General features: G+C 41.4%; 1 protein-coding gene across 1 annotated transcript in view; it reads right to left on the bottom strand.

Annotated features, from left to right (window-relative positions):
- Window positions 1-14,475, bottom strand: part of LOC145346986 (lethal(3)malignant brain tumor-like protein 4) — a 329,699-nt gene that overhangs the window by 288,487 nt on the left and 26,737 nt on the right. The window contains exon 4 of the mRNA XM_080194871.1: window positions 7,153-7,337. Within this exon, the coding sequence (XP_080050997.1) occupies window positions 7,153-7,337 (185 nt within the window). The remainder of the gene's footprint in view (window positions 1-7,152; window positions 7,338-14,475) is intronic.

Here is a 14,475-nt window from a genome sequence, read left to right as displayed (position 1 = left end):
TTTCTCATGACTGCTTTCAATGCAAGTGAATCCCTCCTTTGGTCGGGGACCAAACAGGTCTGAGTATTTGAGGTATGGTCTCACCAATACCCTGTACAGTTATAATGAGGCTTCCTTTACATTTAAACTTCATCCTCCCTGCAATAAAGGTCAATATTCCATTTGCCTTCCTCAATACTTGTTGTACCTGCATGCTAACTTTATGAGACTCATGCACAAGGACACACCGATCCATATTTACTGCAGTATTCTGCAGCCCTCCTGATGTCCTTAGCCATGGTACTGAAGAGGCAAAAACAGCCTGGACTCCTACTCAATGCTGCCGAAAACAATATCTATCCCCTTACCTATCCTGTCTCTTACTGCAACTACATTAATTTGTACTCCATCAACCTGAATGCCCTATATCATGTTGCTATAGTCAGATTGCTCATTTTCCCTGCAGTCCCTGTTCTCATCCACAGGAGCTGCAGGAACATCAAAGCTGTTGGACAAGTGCGAGGGCTGAGATTCCTTCATTGTTTCCTTCTGGATTCTATACCTGCTTCACTCAGTTATATCCCGTCTCTGATCACAGACTAAATCTGACCTGCCCAACCAAAGCAGTGTGACTTTCTCCAGCAAGTATCCAGGTAATTCTCACTCTCACTGATGCATTGCAGTGTCTTAAGTTCAGACACCAGCTCATTAACTCTGAGCTAAGTTTCTTGAGACAGTTACTGTAGATGTGACTCCTGTGGATCACACTGGTGTCCACCAGCCCCACATGCTACAGATGTAACACATGACCAGCCCGGTAATCTGTATTATATTTTATTTAATTAATTAGGGTTCTCATTCAGAAATATCACTCAACAATAACTTGTAATTATATTTTATGGGCCAACCACTGCAAACGGAACAAGTTTCGGAAACCTGGTCAGCATGGACAAGTTGGGCCAAAGGGCCTGTTTTGGTGCTGGATATCTCTCTGACTCTAAGTAGTTTAACTAGTTAAGCTAATTGAACACAGTTCTTATTTCCTTGGTATTAGTTTAAACTCTCTCCCAATTTAGAGAAAAAGGAACCTTAGGACTCAACAACCAACCTCATACCTGCATACCTAATTAATGACTCTAGACTACATGTTTCAGGTCTTGATGATGCTCAATTCCTCTCTTGTCCACCCCACCACACCAAGTTCTCTCATCTACCCAACTGCCGAGTTCAGTAAGTTATGCAACCTGTCCTCTGTTGAGCTGCCCTCCATGCTGCTTTCCCCATTCATCAGCAAAAACTCTTGATTCACACCTGCAAGTTTCCAACTTCAGTACTGTGTCAAAGCAGTATTCCTCTGAGTTGGCCTGCATGCTATTACTCCAGACAGCGTCTGATTTCCATTGCATTGGCTACAAAATCAGATAGATTCTATTATAGGCATGTGATCTGTGCTGCTAGATTATCATTAAAACCCTAAAAATTTACTACATAAGGTCAATTTAGAATAAGGGCCACTGTGCTTTGTAACCAGGTGAGAAAGGATTAACCGGCTCCCTTCCATTTAACCTCCTCAGTTACACACACATGTACGTATGCATACACACACACACACACACAAACAAATCATAAATAAAGGGAGTTAAAGTCCAAAAAGGAAAGGTAAAATAATAATTGATCAAGTCCTTTGATTGTCCTCAAGGCGCAGACTTTAAAATGCTGCGGCCAACTTGCTTTACTCATTTCTTGGATGTAGAAGTTGTTACAGTCATTACAAGATCTCAGTTTGTTGACAAATTTCTGGTACCGTTCGCTTCTCAATTGCTTGTGTTCCAAAAGAAAGAGGGGGAGAAATAGCAATCTTCAGCCCATTTCCTCTGCTGAATAATTTCTTGACACTGTGTCACTTGCAATCTCTTTGAAGCAACTGGGCAGTCTTGGTTTGAAATAATTCATCCATTACGTATTTCCAAGAGGTTTTGGGGATGTGTCTGTGGCAGCCATTGTTTCAATATCCAGTACTTTGCATTTTTAATGTCCCTTCCTGAGACAGTTATGAGTTTCACTGAGTGTCTAGATTACAGGAAATGTCACTCTCTTCACACTTCCCTTGAGGGTGATGTGTTTTGTTTCTCACCTACACCTCAGAATGTGGCCTTGCACGTTTAAGCAATTTGCTCCATCTCAGTTCAAACTGCAAAATTTCCAGTCAGCTGAAGGTTGAAAATTCATATTTTCAACAAAAGGGGTATAGTCTCATGGCAACTTTTGGGATTTATAATTCAAGTTAGTTTTGGGTTTAGGGGCAGAATCTACATGACAAACATGGTGACTTCAGCTCATAGCAAAAACAGGTGAGTGCTTGCATCAATCAGCTGTCTGCCTCTCGTGACTACCTCGCTCTGTACTCCAAACCAATGTTGATATCAAGTAATAGAAGTGTTATTCTAAACAACCCAATTTAATAACTAGCTTCTTAACCTGATCAGTTTCCATGGTTCAGCTACAAATCTGTAACTGTACTACTATAAACAAGACCAACAGGCCAATCGTGAATATACCCACATTTACAGTTTACATAATGAAGTTCTGCGTAACTCACAGCAACTAATACAACTATAGAATCATAAAATGGTTACAAACACAGAAAACGATCTTATTTATGCTGGCCTTCTGCAAGAACAACTCATTTAATGCCACTTCCCATCCTTTCCCCATAGCCTGACAAATGTTCTCTCTTCAGGTAATTATCCAATTCCATTCTGCAAGCCACAATTTAATCTGTCTCAGCCACATTCTCAGGTAGTACTATCCAGATCCCAAGTACTCACTGCATAAAAATGCTTTTTCTTTCATGTCAATCGTGCACCTTTTCTATTGCCTTCATATCTTCCCAAAAGCAAAGTATCCAGAGCTAGACAAATGCTCCAGTTGAGGCAGAATCAGGATGTTAATCGTGTTTGCCAGAATTTCCTGATTTTGCACACCATGCCTCTATTTATAAAGTCTATTTAGCAGCAACTTTCTCAACGCACCCTGATACCAATATCTATGCACACTTCCTCCTAGGTCTCAGCTTCTGCACCCCCTTTAAACTGAAACCTTTATTTAATATTGCCTCTCCACATTCTTCCTAAGAAAACTTCTCTGCATTAGTTCGTCTGCGACATTTCCACCCATTATTCCAGCCTGTCTTTGTCATCACCATCCTCCTCATGGTTCATCATCCAGCCAAGTTTTACATTATCTGCCTATTTTGCAAATGTGCACCCAAAGTCCAGGTCATTAACATAAATGAAGAAAAGCAGACGTTGTAATACCAACTTCTGTGAACTCCACTGTATACTTTCCTCCAGGTCAAAAGCAACCATTTACCATCCTGTTTCCTGTCACTCAGCAAACTGTCATTGTGCCTTTTATTCCACAGATTATTCAGCCTCGCTGGCAAGTCAATTATGTGGCTTTTTTTGCAAACACCTTTATCCTCCACATCAAGGCAGGGATCAAAAAACTCAATTAACACAATTTGCCTTCAACAACCCTTTGCTGGATTTCTTTAATTAATCCGCATATGACCAAGGGGTATATCAGAAGTGCAGGTTTTAAAATGTTACATCAGAACAGCTGATAGGTCATCATCAACCTGAAGTATCGAGTAGAATTTTCTGGTTCCTCCCACTGGTAGGATCTTCTGTCTCACCAAATACAACCCCTTGCAGCATATCCCCTGCGATGGGACAGCGAGCCACGCAAAACACTACTGACATTGGTGGGACCGAAAAACTCACTGGCGGCCAATGATGAGTTGCCTCCGGAAAATGCCACAGGTAGGCCAAATATTTTTGTTTGGCTCTTCAGTTTGTGTCTGACCTTGGGTATTTGCAGCATTTTCTGCTATAACCCACTGACTACCTTACCTACAATTCCTCTCACAGTGCTTCCCATAAGAACTTTATTCCTTTCTCCTCATTTTTCTGGGTCAGTCACATCTGTTCTGAACACGTAATCTTCCAAACCATTCCTTTCTCTCTAAACAAAGTGCATGCTCCACCGTAGTCAACATCTAATCCATTTCCTTCACTTCTGCTCTCGCCCATTCTGTTTCCTCCAAGCCATTTCAGACCATAACTTCTGCTCTATTTTGTTCCCTTTTTATTTGCAAGTTTTACTCTTGCTTCTCCTTTGATTTTGCTTACAGATGGCAGTTGTTTATCATGCTGCCAATCACATCTCTTCTGGGCATATCTTTTGGTTTTGTTCCATTACCAAACCCTTTAGCCCTGCACCACCATCTCTATTGTCATTTAATCTTTTCTGTCTTTCCATTTATTGCAAACTTTCTGTTTGGTTCTTCTTCCAACACCCCTTCCCTCAGTTGCTTAAAATCTCTGTTGCTAACTTCTCCCATTTCTCATGAAAGGTCATTGATCTGTTTCTCTCACCACAGCACTGCCTGGCCGGGGTATTTCTGTACTTTATTTTTATTTCAGATTTCCAGTATTCATGTTATTTTGCTTTTTTTAAGAATTCCAATGGGCAAGATTTATTCTCACCTAATTCTAATTAGTCTTTTTCCAATCAATTATTTAATGATCAGGAAACCTCCATGTCCTTTTCCGCAGCTACCTACAACTTACTATACTATGATCGCTGTCCCTTAAGTGCTCCCCTGCTGGCATTGAGCCCACTTGGCCCACTTCAATTGCCAGATCCAGCAATGTCAATTTTCTTGATGGGTTAGAAACATACTGATTTACAAGATTCTCCTGAATGCACTTCACAAGGTTTCTCACTACCACCTCATTGTCTTTTACATTATTACTATCACAGTTTGTCTTTGGATGATTAGTCTTCCATTATAACCATTCTTTGGTTCTTGAGCTTCTCTGTAATTTCCTTGAAGATTTGTTCCACTGCATCTTTCTCACTAGTTGGTTGCCTCTGGAATACACCCAGTAGTGTGACGGTACCTCGGTTGTTTCTTAAGATTCAGTCTTTGACCCATCGAGGATATCTTCTCTCCAGTCTATACTGCCATCCCTCCTCTTTCTTCCCCATGTTTTCCTGATCATCTCAGTGTTAATTTTATATGCGGGGAGCATCCAAAGTCAGTGCAGGTGAGAGCGGATGTGATATCCGCTCTCACCCAAGACTACATTGTTAGCATGATATTATGCTGGCTGGCCAATTAATGGCCATGCGGCATGAAACATGCACTACAAACGGTTCAAAGCTCTGGGGGAGGGCAGGAGGAGGTTATGCACCCAAACAACAGGTGGCATTTCCAATGTGCTCCCTCAGTGGGGACAGCCACTGTTGAGCTATCGAGGACCTGCTGATTTTTAAAACATGAAGATCAGTAGAAAAACTATGCCACAAGTGTCGAAGGAGCATAATCATACACAGGCCTTAGTCCTCAGACATATTTATTAATTTAATCAGAGCCCTGACTTTCATCCTGCCTGGATCGAGGTTGAAAGTGTAAAAATTGGCCTGTCAACCGCTGGTTAATTCATTTAAATGGACTTCCTGATTGTCGACAGACGTACTTCTGACTCATGTCCACCAACCAAAATATCGCACAAGGGCACAATGGTATCAGAACATGCACCCAACATCCTGTCACACAATTTTATGCTCTTCCAAGTTGGACTCACACCTGCCTGAGCAACATAAAATTCTGACCCTTATCTCCAAAAGTAATGAATACCACACTTTTGAACCGAGTCCCCATTATTGCCATACACATCATATGCTCAATGGTAGTTTAATGGCATCACATTTACTGTTCGGGCAAAGCATCAAGTTCAAAGTCAACCTCAAAAAAATGACTTGTAAACAAACAAAGCTTCAAGTTTAACCCATATTGATGAGATTTTGCAGTTACTTATCACCTTCAGTTATAAACATAGAAAAGTTGCTGGTGTATAGCTCTGAGTCATTTAGACAATAATGGAATTCAACTGTAACTATATCTACCAAGCTGACTTTCTAGTAAGTGCACACAGGTGAAGGGATGGCAGTGTACCTCACCCTGCTATTGCCATTATTTCAAGTGACGAGTGTGAAAAGGCCATACTGTTAACAAAATTATTCAATCTGTACACAGAACAAATCTTCAGAGAATTAGGCGTATGTGGGGTATAAATTGGAGGCAGGAACGTAGCAAATTTACAGTACACTGTCAACACAGCATTACTTACAGAATCAAAAGAGGCCCTCCAAAATATCATAGAACAAGTAGAATCCACAAGTTTAGAATATGGATTGAGCACGAACATCAAAATGACAGAAACTATGGTACTTAAAAGGACTACATTAGAAGAAACCGCAATGACGACTGAAGTGGATGATACAACACTGGAACTGGTCGATAAGTTTGTCAGTTTAAGACAAATCATAACTGCAGATGGTAGATATGATGATAGCCAGAAATAATTTTTTGAAGGTGAAGGATGCGTTAACAAGAAAATTCAAACTTTTAATGAGGAAAAAATTCACAAGATGCTATATTCTATCTACTTTCCTGTGTGCCTCAGAAGATGCAGTAAGATGTGTGGAAAGAAATGGATGCCTTTGAAACGTGGATGCTGAGGAGTGTGCTGAAAATTCCATATACAAAAGACAAATGCTGAGGTGATTGAAATTGCAGGAGCAGACAGAACTCTAAAAAATGACTTCCAGAAAATAAATTTCAGCAAGCCATTTGATCAGAACTAAAGGGCAAAGTGGAGGGCAGCAGAACAAAGGGTGGGCCCAGGTGTTGTTGGATGACGGATGTTAGATGAGCTATAGTGGATATGTGAGGATGGCACAAGACAGACAAGTGTGACGTACCATGACAGCAGTTCCCTTGATAGGAGTAGCTCCAAGCAGCAGATGCCACTACTCCCAAACACCAGCCAAACCAACAGTATCAGTAAATTCTGAATGGCGTTGTTTCCTTAATAAATACTACATCATAGATTTTAGCTGAATAACCTGGCCTATAATATTCATTGATTATTTGTTTTTTTTATCCTATTCTTTAATTTGCTACATAGACAGCTTGAGTCTGTACATTTTTCTGATTGTTCGAAGGGGAAAGTTTACTGTCGCTGTAATTATTGCATCCAAAAACTTGCATTGGAAAAATTAAAGACTTGAAAACTTAAAACTCAAATTAATGATGCATACCTTTAGGTCACTGCCAGGTAAGGTACCCACTCCATTTTTCCATTCCATGGCACTATATATATCAAAGTCCTGCACATTAGCTGCGTTGCTTGTTTCAGCTTCTTCATCGATTCTTTCAATTTTGATTGGTACAGCCTGCCAGCCTTTTTCTTCAGACATTTTCTTCCCTCCTCCTGAATTGCTTACTTAAAGGTCATGGAGAAATAAGGGAAGGAATCATTACAAACTACTCAAAGATTGTGTTCATTCTGTTCAATGTCTTTCAATCAGAAAAATATATACTTTTTCAATACATTAAGCATGCTGCTGAATTATTCTGATGTAGGAGCAATACAATTAGGATTGCATGCTTATATAAATATAGACACACGGTCATAATCACTCCTGTAATTTACAACACTCTGTGTTAACTGAAACCATACAAGAGACTGTGAATAGAACACACAGAAATTGTTTGCAAATTGCGATTAAATTAAGAACCGAGAGATTCTGCGTATTCTTTTTAGTTTACACTTATCTTGGGTGTATAATACTCACTCATACAGTGAAAGGAACCTCACTTATACAGAAACATAACCAAAAAAATCAGCTGAGCCAGACTGTTGTACATCTGAGATCCACAGTTTACTCAAGCCGATCAGAGACCAAAGACATTTTATTTTGAGATATGCCACAATTTTGAAATGAAATTTCACGGATGTTGAAAAACTCCACACATGGCCAGGATGGGAGTCTTATAAGTAAATAAAATGTGACAGTAAAGAAATGCAACCGTAATTTACACTTCCATTAAACCCCAATCCATTTTACTCAGATAAATTTATCAAAAGTTTAGAGGAAGACAAGTTTACATTTTGTGGAATAAACACAGTCATACCGAACATGGAATATTTAATAAGTTACCAACTACAAAAATGAAACAGGATCCAATGTTAGTATGTATTGACTGGAATTGTGAGTGGACTAAGACCTCACCTTGGATATTTTTACGATAAATGTATGAATGTGTATGTTATAGATATCCCATAGCTATTTCTAAAATTATAAAAAAAAAGGACAAAGACCTTTTAAATGGCGGGTTCCGTGTCTGTCTGTGACCCGCAACAAAAGGAGTTACCTACCAGTATTCATGAAACTTTTTCTTTTTTGTCCCTGAAGGAACAGTGATAACCTCACAGTGGGGTGCACAGACGAACAAGCTATACAAAGGCCATCTGAGAGTTGCTGAAATGCACTTTGTAGATTGCTGCCACTGTGCATCAGTAGAGGAGAGAGTGGGTGTTTGTGGATGGGGTGCCAATCAAACAGCTACTTTCTCCTGGATGGTACCAAGATTCTTGAATGTTGTTGGAGCTGCACCTATTCAGGCAAGGGGAGACTATTCAAACATACTCCCAATTTGTCCCTAATAGATGGTGAACAGACTCTGAGGAGTCAGGAGGCAAATTACTCACTGCAGGATTCCTAGCCTCTGATCTGCTCTGGTAGCCACAGTATTTTTAGTCCAGTTCAGTTTCTGGTCAATGGAAACCCCAGGATGTTAATAATGGAGGATTCCATTAGTGATTACCAGTGATAGTAATTCCTTTGAACGTCAAGGGATGATGGTTAGATTTTTTTGTTGGAGATGATCATTGCCTGGTATGAAGGGTACTTGCCACCTGTTCAGCCAAGCCTGAATGTTGTCCAGGTCTTGTTGCATAAGGACATGGATTGCTTCAGTATATGAGGAGTTGTAAATGGCACTGAGCATTCATCAGCGAGTATTCCCACTTCTGGCCTTGTGATGGTGGGAAGATAATTAATGAAGCAGCTGAAGATGGTTGGGCCTAGGACACCATCCTGGGGAATTCCTGCAGTGAAGTCCTGGAACGATGATGACTGACTTCCAATCACCACAACCATCTTCCTTTGTGCTAGGAATGACTCCACCAATAGAAGCATCTTTCCCAATTCCCAACGGCTCCAGTTTTGCTCTGGTTGCTTGATGTCACACTTGGCAAAATGTTGTCATGATGTCAATGGCAGTCACTCTTACCTCACCTCTGGAGTTCAGATCTTTTGTTCATATTTGAACCAAGGCTGTAATGAGGTCAAAAGCTGAATGCACCTGGCAAAACCCGAGCTGAGTGTCAGTGAGCAGGTTATTGCTGAATAAGTGCCGCTTGATAGCAATGTCCATCACTTTGCTGATAATTATGAATTAACTGATAGGGCAAGAACTGGCCAAGTTGGATTTGTTCTGCTATTTGTGGGCAGGCAGACCTGAGCTATTCTCCACATTGTCAGGTAGATGCTATTTAAATATAAAGTTAGGGAGAATGAGGACTTTTTAACAATAATTACGAAGTCGGTACACCATTAAATACCCAGCTGTCCTTCATTCAAAACAAAAACATTTTCAATGGCGTTTCTAATAAAATAAAAGTGGAAGATGAAGTTCTCATCAATTCATAGGATTGTTTACTTGCCTACGCTCTTAAGGTAGCTCAACAGCACACCCACCGGAGAAGCATACAATCCATAACACCAGCTTCTGGATTTCTGCATTGTTCTGCATGTGTGGACTCCAGAAGTTACAGTGAGTTTCAATGGAATAACGATGGCAAGTGCTGACAGTTTCACTGCCATTACCACTTCAGAATCAAAACCAACATGGATGAAACAGGGGAGAGTCAGCACGATAAATTAGAATCTTAGGTTTTTCTCCCCACAAATTCGATTGCAGCTACATTTTGGCTCTAGGACTATAACATGAAGTGACATTGCTGTCTTCAATGGCAGAAGTACAATCTCAAATATGTGCTTGTTCCCCCACAATCATAGTTCAGTAACATAAACAAGCCACGACCAGCTGTAATATTTTCTAAATCACAGCCAGAATGCTTATCAGCTAACTTAAAAAGACCAGCAGTGCAATGACTAAATTGTTTGTTGAAATCATTATTCTCCAATCACTGAACAAAATAAAAGTTACTTTGCATTTATCTTAAACAATGTATGTAGAATTTTACAGCACCGAATCCATCCCAAAAGGTTTGTACGCCCCCATACAATGCTTGCCCAACTAACTTCTCGTCACTCCATCAATGTATCCTGTTCTTTCCCCATCATACATTTATCCAGCTTCCCCTGTAGTAACAGCAGTTATCATGGGAATATAAATTAGTGTACTTGCTTTGTAGAACCCTGTCTTCAGCAATTTCAGTAAGAAGTCTCACAACACTAGGTTAAAGTCCAACAGGTTTATTTGGTAGCATAAGCTTTCAGAGTGTCACTGCTTCTTCAGGTGAGTGAGAGTTCTATTCACAAACAGGGCATGTACAGACACACACTCAGTTTACAAGATAATGGTTGGAATGCAAGTGTTTACAGATAATCAAGTCTTAAAGGTACAGACAATGTGAGTGGAGAGAAGGTTAAGCACAGATTAAAGAAATGTGTATTGTCTCCAGCTAGGACAGTTAGAGAGATTTTGCAAGCCCAGGCAAGTCATGGGGGTTACAGATAGTGTGACATGAACCCAAGATTCCGGTTGAGGCCATCCTCATGCATGAGGAACTTAGCTATCAGTTTCTGCTCAGCGATTCTGCACTGTTGTGTGTCGTGAAGGCTGCCATGGAGAACGCTTTCCTGAAGATCAGAGGCTGACTGCCCGTGACTGAATGACCGTGATCTTCAGGTAAGTGTTCTCCATGGTGGCCTTCATGACATGACAATGCAGAATCAGAATCACCAAGCAGAAACTGATAGCCAAGTCCCGCACACATGAGAAGAGCCTCAACCGGGATCTTGGGTTCATGTCACACTACCTGTAACCCTCACAACTTGTCTGGGCTTGCAAAATCGTACTAACTGTCCTGGCTGAAGACGATACACACCTCTTCAACCTGTGCTTAACCTTCTCTCCACTCACATTGTCTGCACCTTCAAGCTTCGATTACCTGTTAAGACTTGCATTCCAAACATTAGCTTGTAAATTGAATTTGTGTCTATATATGCCCTGTTTGTGAACACAATTCCTCGCTCACCTGAAGAAGAAGCAACACTCCAAAATCTTGTGCTACCAAATAAACCTGTTTGACTTTAATCTGGTGTTGTGAGACTTCTTACTGTGTTTACCCCAGTCCAAAGCCAGCATCTCCACATCATGTTCATCAATTTCAGCATAGCAATATTGGAAGTCATATGGGTAAAAGAATTTCCTTGCAATACATATAATTAACAACAATGGCTGCCAATGAAAATGGATTTTAACTGATCAACATTCTATTGCTGCTGAATGGAAGAGCGTAAGCTCTCATCTCCATTCCTCACAAAGGAAGGTTACAGCGCACCCATATTCAGCTGCTCTGCAATTCTGCTTCAAATCTATGAATGTAAACAGGAGTGCATATTCTGCCAAAAGCAGTGTGTATCGGCCAAACAGGTGCTTTCAATCCATGACAATGTTGCCACTGTCGGCGGCCTAAAACCTAACAACTTGCTATTCAAAGCAGCTATATTGTAGGAAACCAGAACAAATTGAGCCACCTAATGTTGCATGAGCATTCCACCGTCACTGGGGAAGGTCCCAGTCATTGCCAGCTAGCTGTGGCTTGCAGTTTTAATGTAACTTTTTCTACGCAGCTTCTCTCAGCAGACCCTAACAAGATAAAACAAGGCATTTTCTACAGTTGCAGAAATAAAAGCCAATATTGAAACAGTACTTGAGGCAGCCATTCTTAAATATAAATCCAGCTTTGGTTTGTCATTGAGGAAGTTGTAAAGTTGGCTATCATTGAGGGAGTGGTAAAGTGAAGCTCAGTTGATTCCTGTAAAATAATAGCGAATATATTTCAAAATTAGTTTGTTGGCTGGAAAGCATTTTGGGGTGTCTTGATGTCAGCAAAGGCATCATATAAATTCACAAATAGGGAGAGATAAACATGTCCAAATGTGAGTTTTGCATCTGCTAATCTCCTTGAAAACACTTATGTAAAATAGATGTGTCCGCCTTCCTTAGAAGAACCCAGTTCACAGAAATCAAAAGAACAAAAAGAAAAAAATATAAAATACGCAAAACACAAATCCACTTCGAGCTCAATCAATCACAACTTCAAAGTTTGGTCACATCCCTCAGTTTCAGTAAGTTAATTACAACACTGTTATATAAGAACATAAGAAATAAGAGCAGGAGTAGGCCATCTAGCCCTTCGAGCCTGCCCCGCCATTCAATAAGGTCATGGCTGATCTGTCATGGCTCAGTTCCACATTCCCGCCCTCTCCCCATAACCCTTAATCCCCTCTCTTATCAAAAACCCATCAACCCGCGTCTTAAAAATATTTAGCAAGGTAGCCTCCACCACTTCAACGGGCAGAGAATTCCAGAGATTCACCACCCTTTGAGTGAAGAAGTTCTTCCTCAACTCTGTTCTAAACCGCCCCCCCCTTTATCTTGAGGCTGTGCCCCCTAGTCCTACTGTCCTTTCTGAGCGGGAAGAGTCTCTCCACCTCTATCCTATCCATCCCATTCATCATCTTATACGTCTCAATGAGATCTCCCCTCATTCTTCTAAACTCTAACGAGTACAAGCCTAGTTTATTCAGCCTCTTCTCATAGCTCAACCCCCTCAACTCCGGTATCAGCCTAGTAAACCTCCTCTGCACTCCCTCCAAGGCCAAAATATCCCTGCGTAAGTACGGCGCCCAAAACTGCACACAGTACTCCAGCTGCGGCCTCACCAATGCCCAATACAGCCGCAGCAAGACCTCCCTACTTTTATATTCAATCCCCCTCGCTATGAAGGCCAGCATCCCATTCGCCTTCCTGACCACCTGCTGCACCTGCAAGCTGGGTTTTTGCGACTCATGCACAAGGACCCCGAGGTCCCTCTGCACCGTCGCCTGCTGCAGTTTTTCGCCACGTAAGTAATAATCCTTCCTACCATTATTCCTACCAAAGTGGACCATCTCGCACTTGCCAACATTAAATTCCATTTGCCAGTTCCTGGCCCATTCGCCCAGCCTATCTAGATCCTTCTGCAGACTCTCCACTCCCTCCGCACAATTTGCCGTTCCACCAATCTTGGTGTCATCAGCAAATTTCGACACCATACACTCTGTTCCCTCCTCCAGATCATCTATATAAATGGTAAATAGCTGAGGCCCCAGCACCGACCCCTGGGGCATTCCACTAGTCACCAACCGCCAATCCGAATAGCACCCATTGACCCCCACTCTCTGCCTCCTATTTGACAACCAATCCTCTATCCACGCTAACACCCTACCCCCAACTTCATGTCCCTCGACCTTCTGCAATAACCTCTTGTGAGGTACCTTGTCAAACGCCTTCTGAAAATCAAGAAAGACCACATCCACCAGCTCGCCTCTATCCACCGCCCTAGACACATCGTTATAGAACTCCAGTAAATTTGTCAGACATGACTTCCCTTTAACAAAACCGTGCTGCGTCTGCTCTATCAAGCAATTCCCCTCAAGATGCCTCGCTATTTCCTCCTTGATGACGGATTCTAACATTTTACCTACAACAGACGTTAAACTAACCGGCCTATAATTCCCTGCCTTTTGCCTGGCACCCTTCTTAAACAACGGCGTAACATTAGCCGTTTTCCAATCTTCCGGCACTTCCCCGGAATCCAGCGACGTCTGGAAAATAACCACCAAGGCATCCACTATCACCTCCGCCATTTCTTTCAGAACCCTCGGATGCATTCCATCCGGTCCTGGGGACTTGTCCACAATCAGCCCCTCCAGTCTGTCGAGCACCGCCTCTCTAGTAACAGTAATGTCATTGAGACCCTCCAGTCCTACCACCTTTCCATCTCTAACACCCGGCAAATTATTCACGTCCTCCTCTGTGAAGACCGAAACAAAAAAGCTATTCAAGACCTCAGCCATATCCCCATCCCCTCCCACTAAGTCCCCCTTCTCATCCTCCAAGGGTCCAACGTTCACCCTAGCCAGCCTCTTCCTTTTTATATATTTATAAAAACTCTTGCTATCCTTTTTTATATTAAGCGCTAGCCCAGCTTCATAGTTTCATATCATAATGATAAAATCTTTCTACCTCAATTTGGCATAGCGCTATTTTTAATGTAACTTCTAGGTGCCAGACCGAGTCCCAGGTAACCTCTGAAGTAAAAAATTGCATGATGATATTGTATGATTTGCTCCTAATCCAGTAACTTACTAAAAGCATAATATGCTCTTTTAATACAAAAAAGGAACATGATGCATGGTTCACATGCCTCAATAACACATAAATCACCAATTATGATGCAAATGCAATTTCTGGTTGGCAAAGCAGCAACAAAATATAGT

The sequence above is a fragment of the Carcharhinus amblyrhynchos genome, chromosome 8 (genome assembly GCF_965287045.1).
Source record: "Carcharhinus amblyrhynchos chromosome 8, sCarAmb.v2.hapA, whole genome shotgun sequence".
Taxonomy (NCBI): Eukaryota; Metazoa; Chordata; class Chondrichthyes; order Carcharhiniformes; family Carcharhinidae; genus Carcharhinus; species Carcharhinus amblyrhynchos.
The sequence above is the reverse complement of the archived record's forward strand: the minus strand, read 5'-3'. Positions and strand labels throughout refer to the sequence as shown.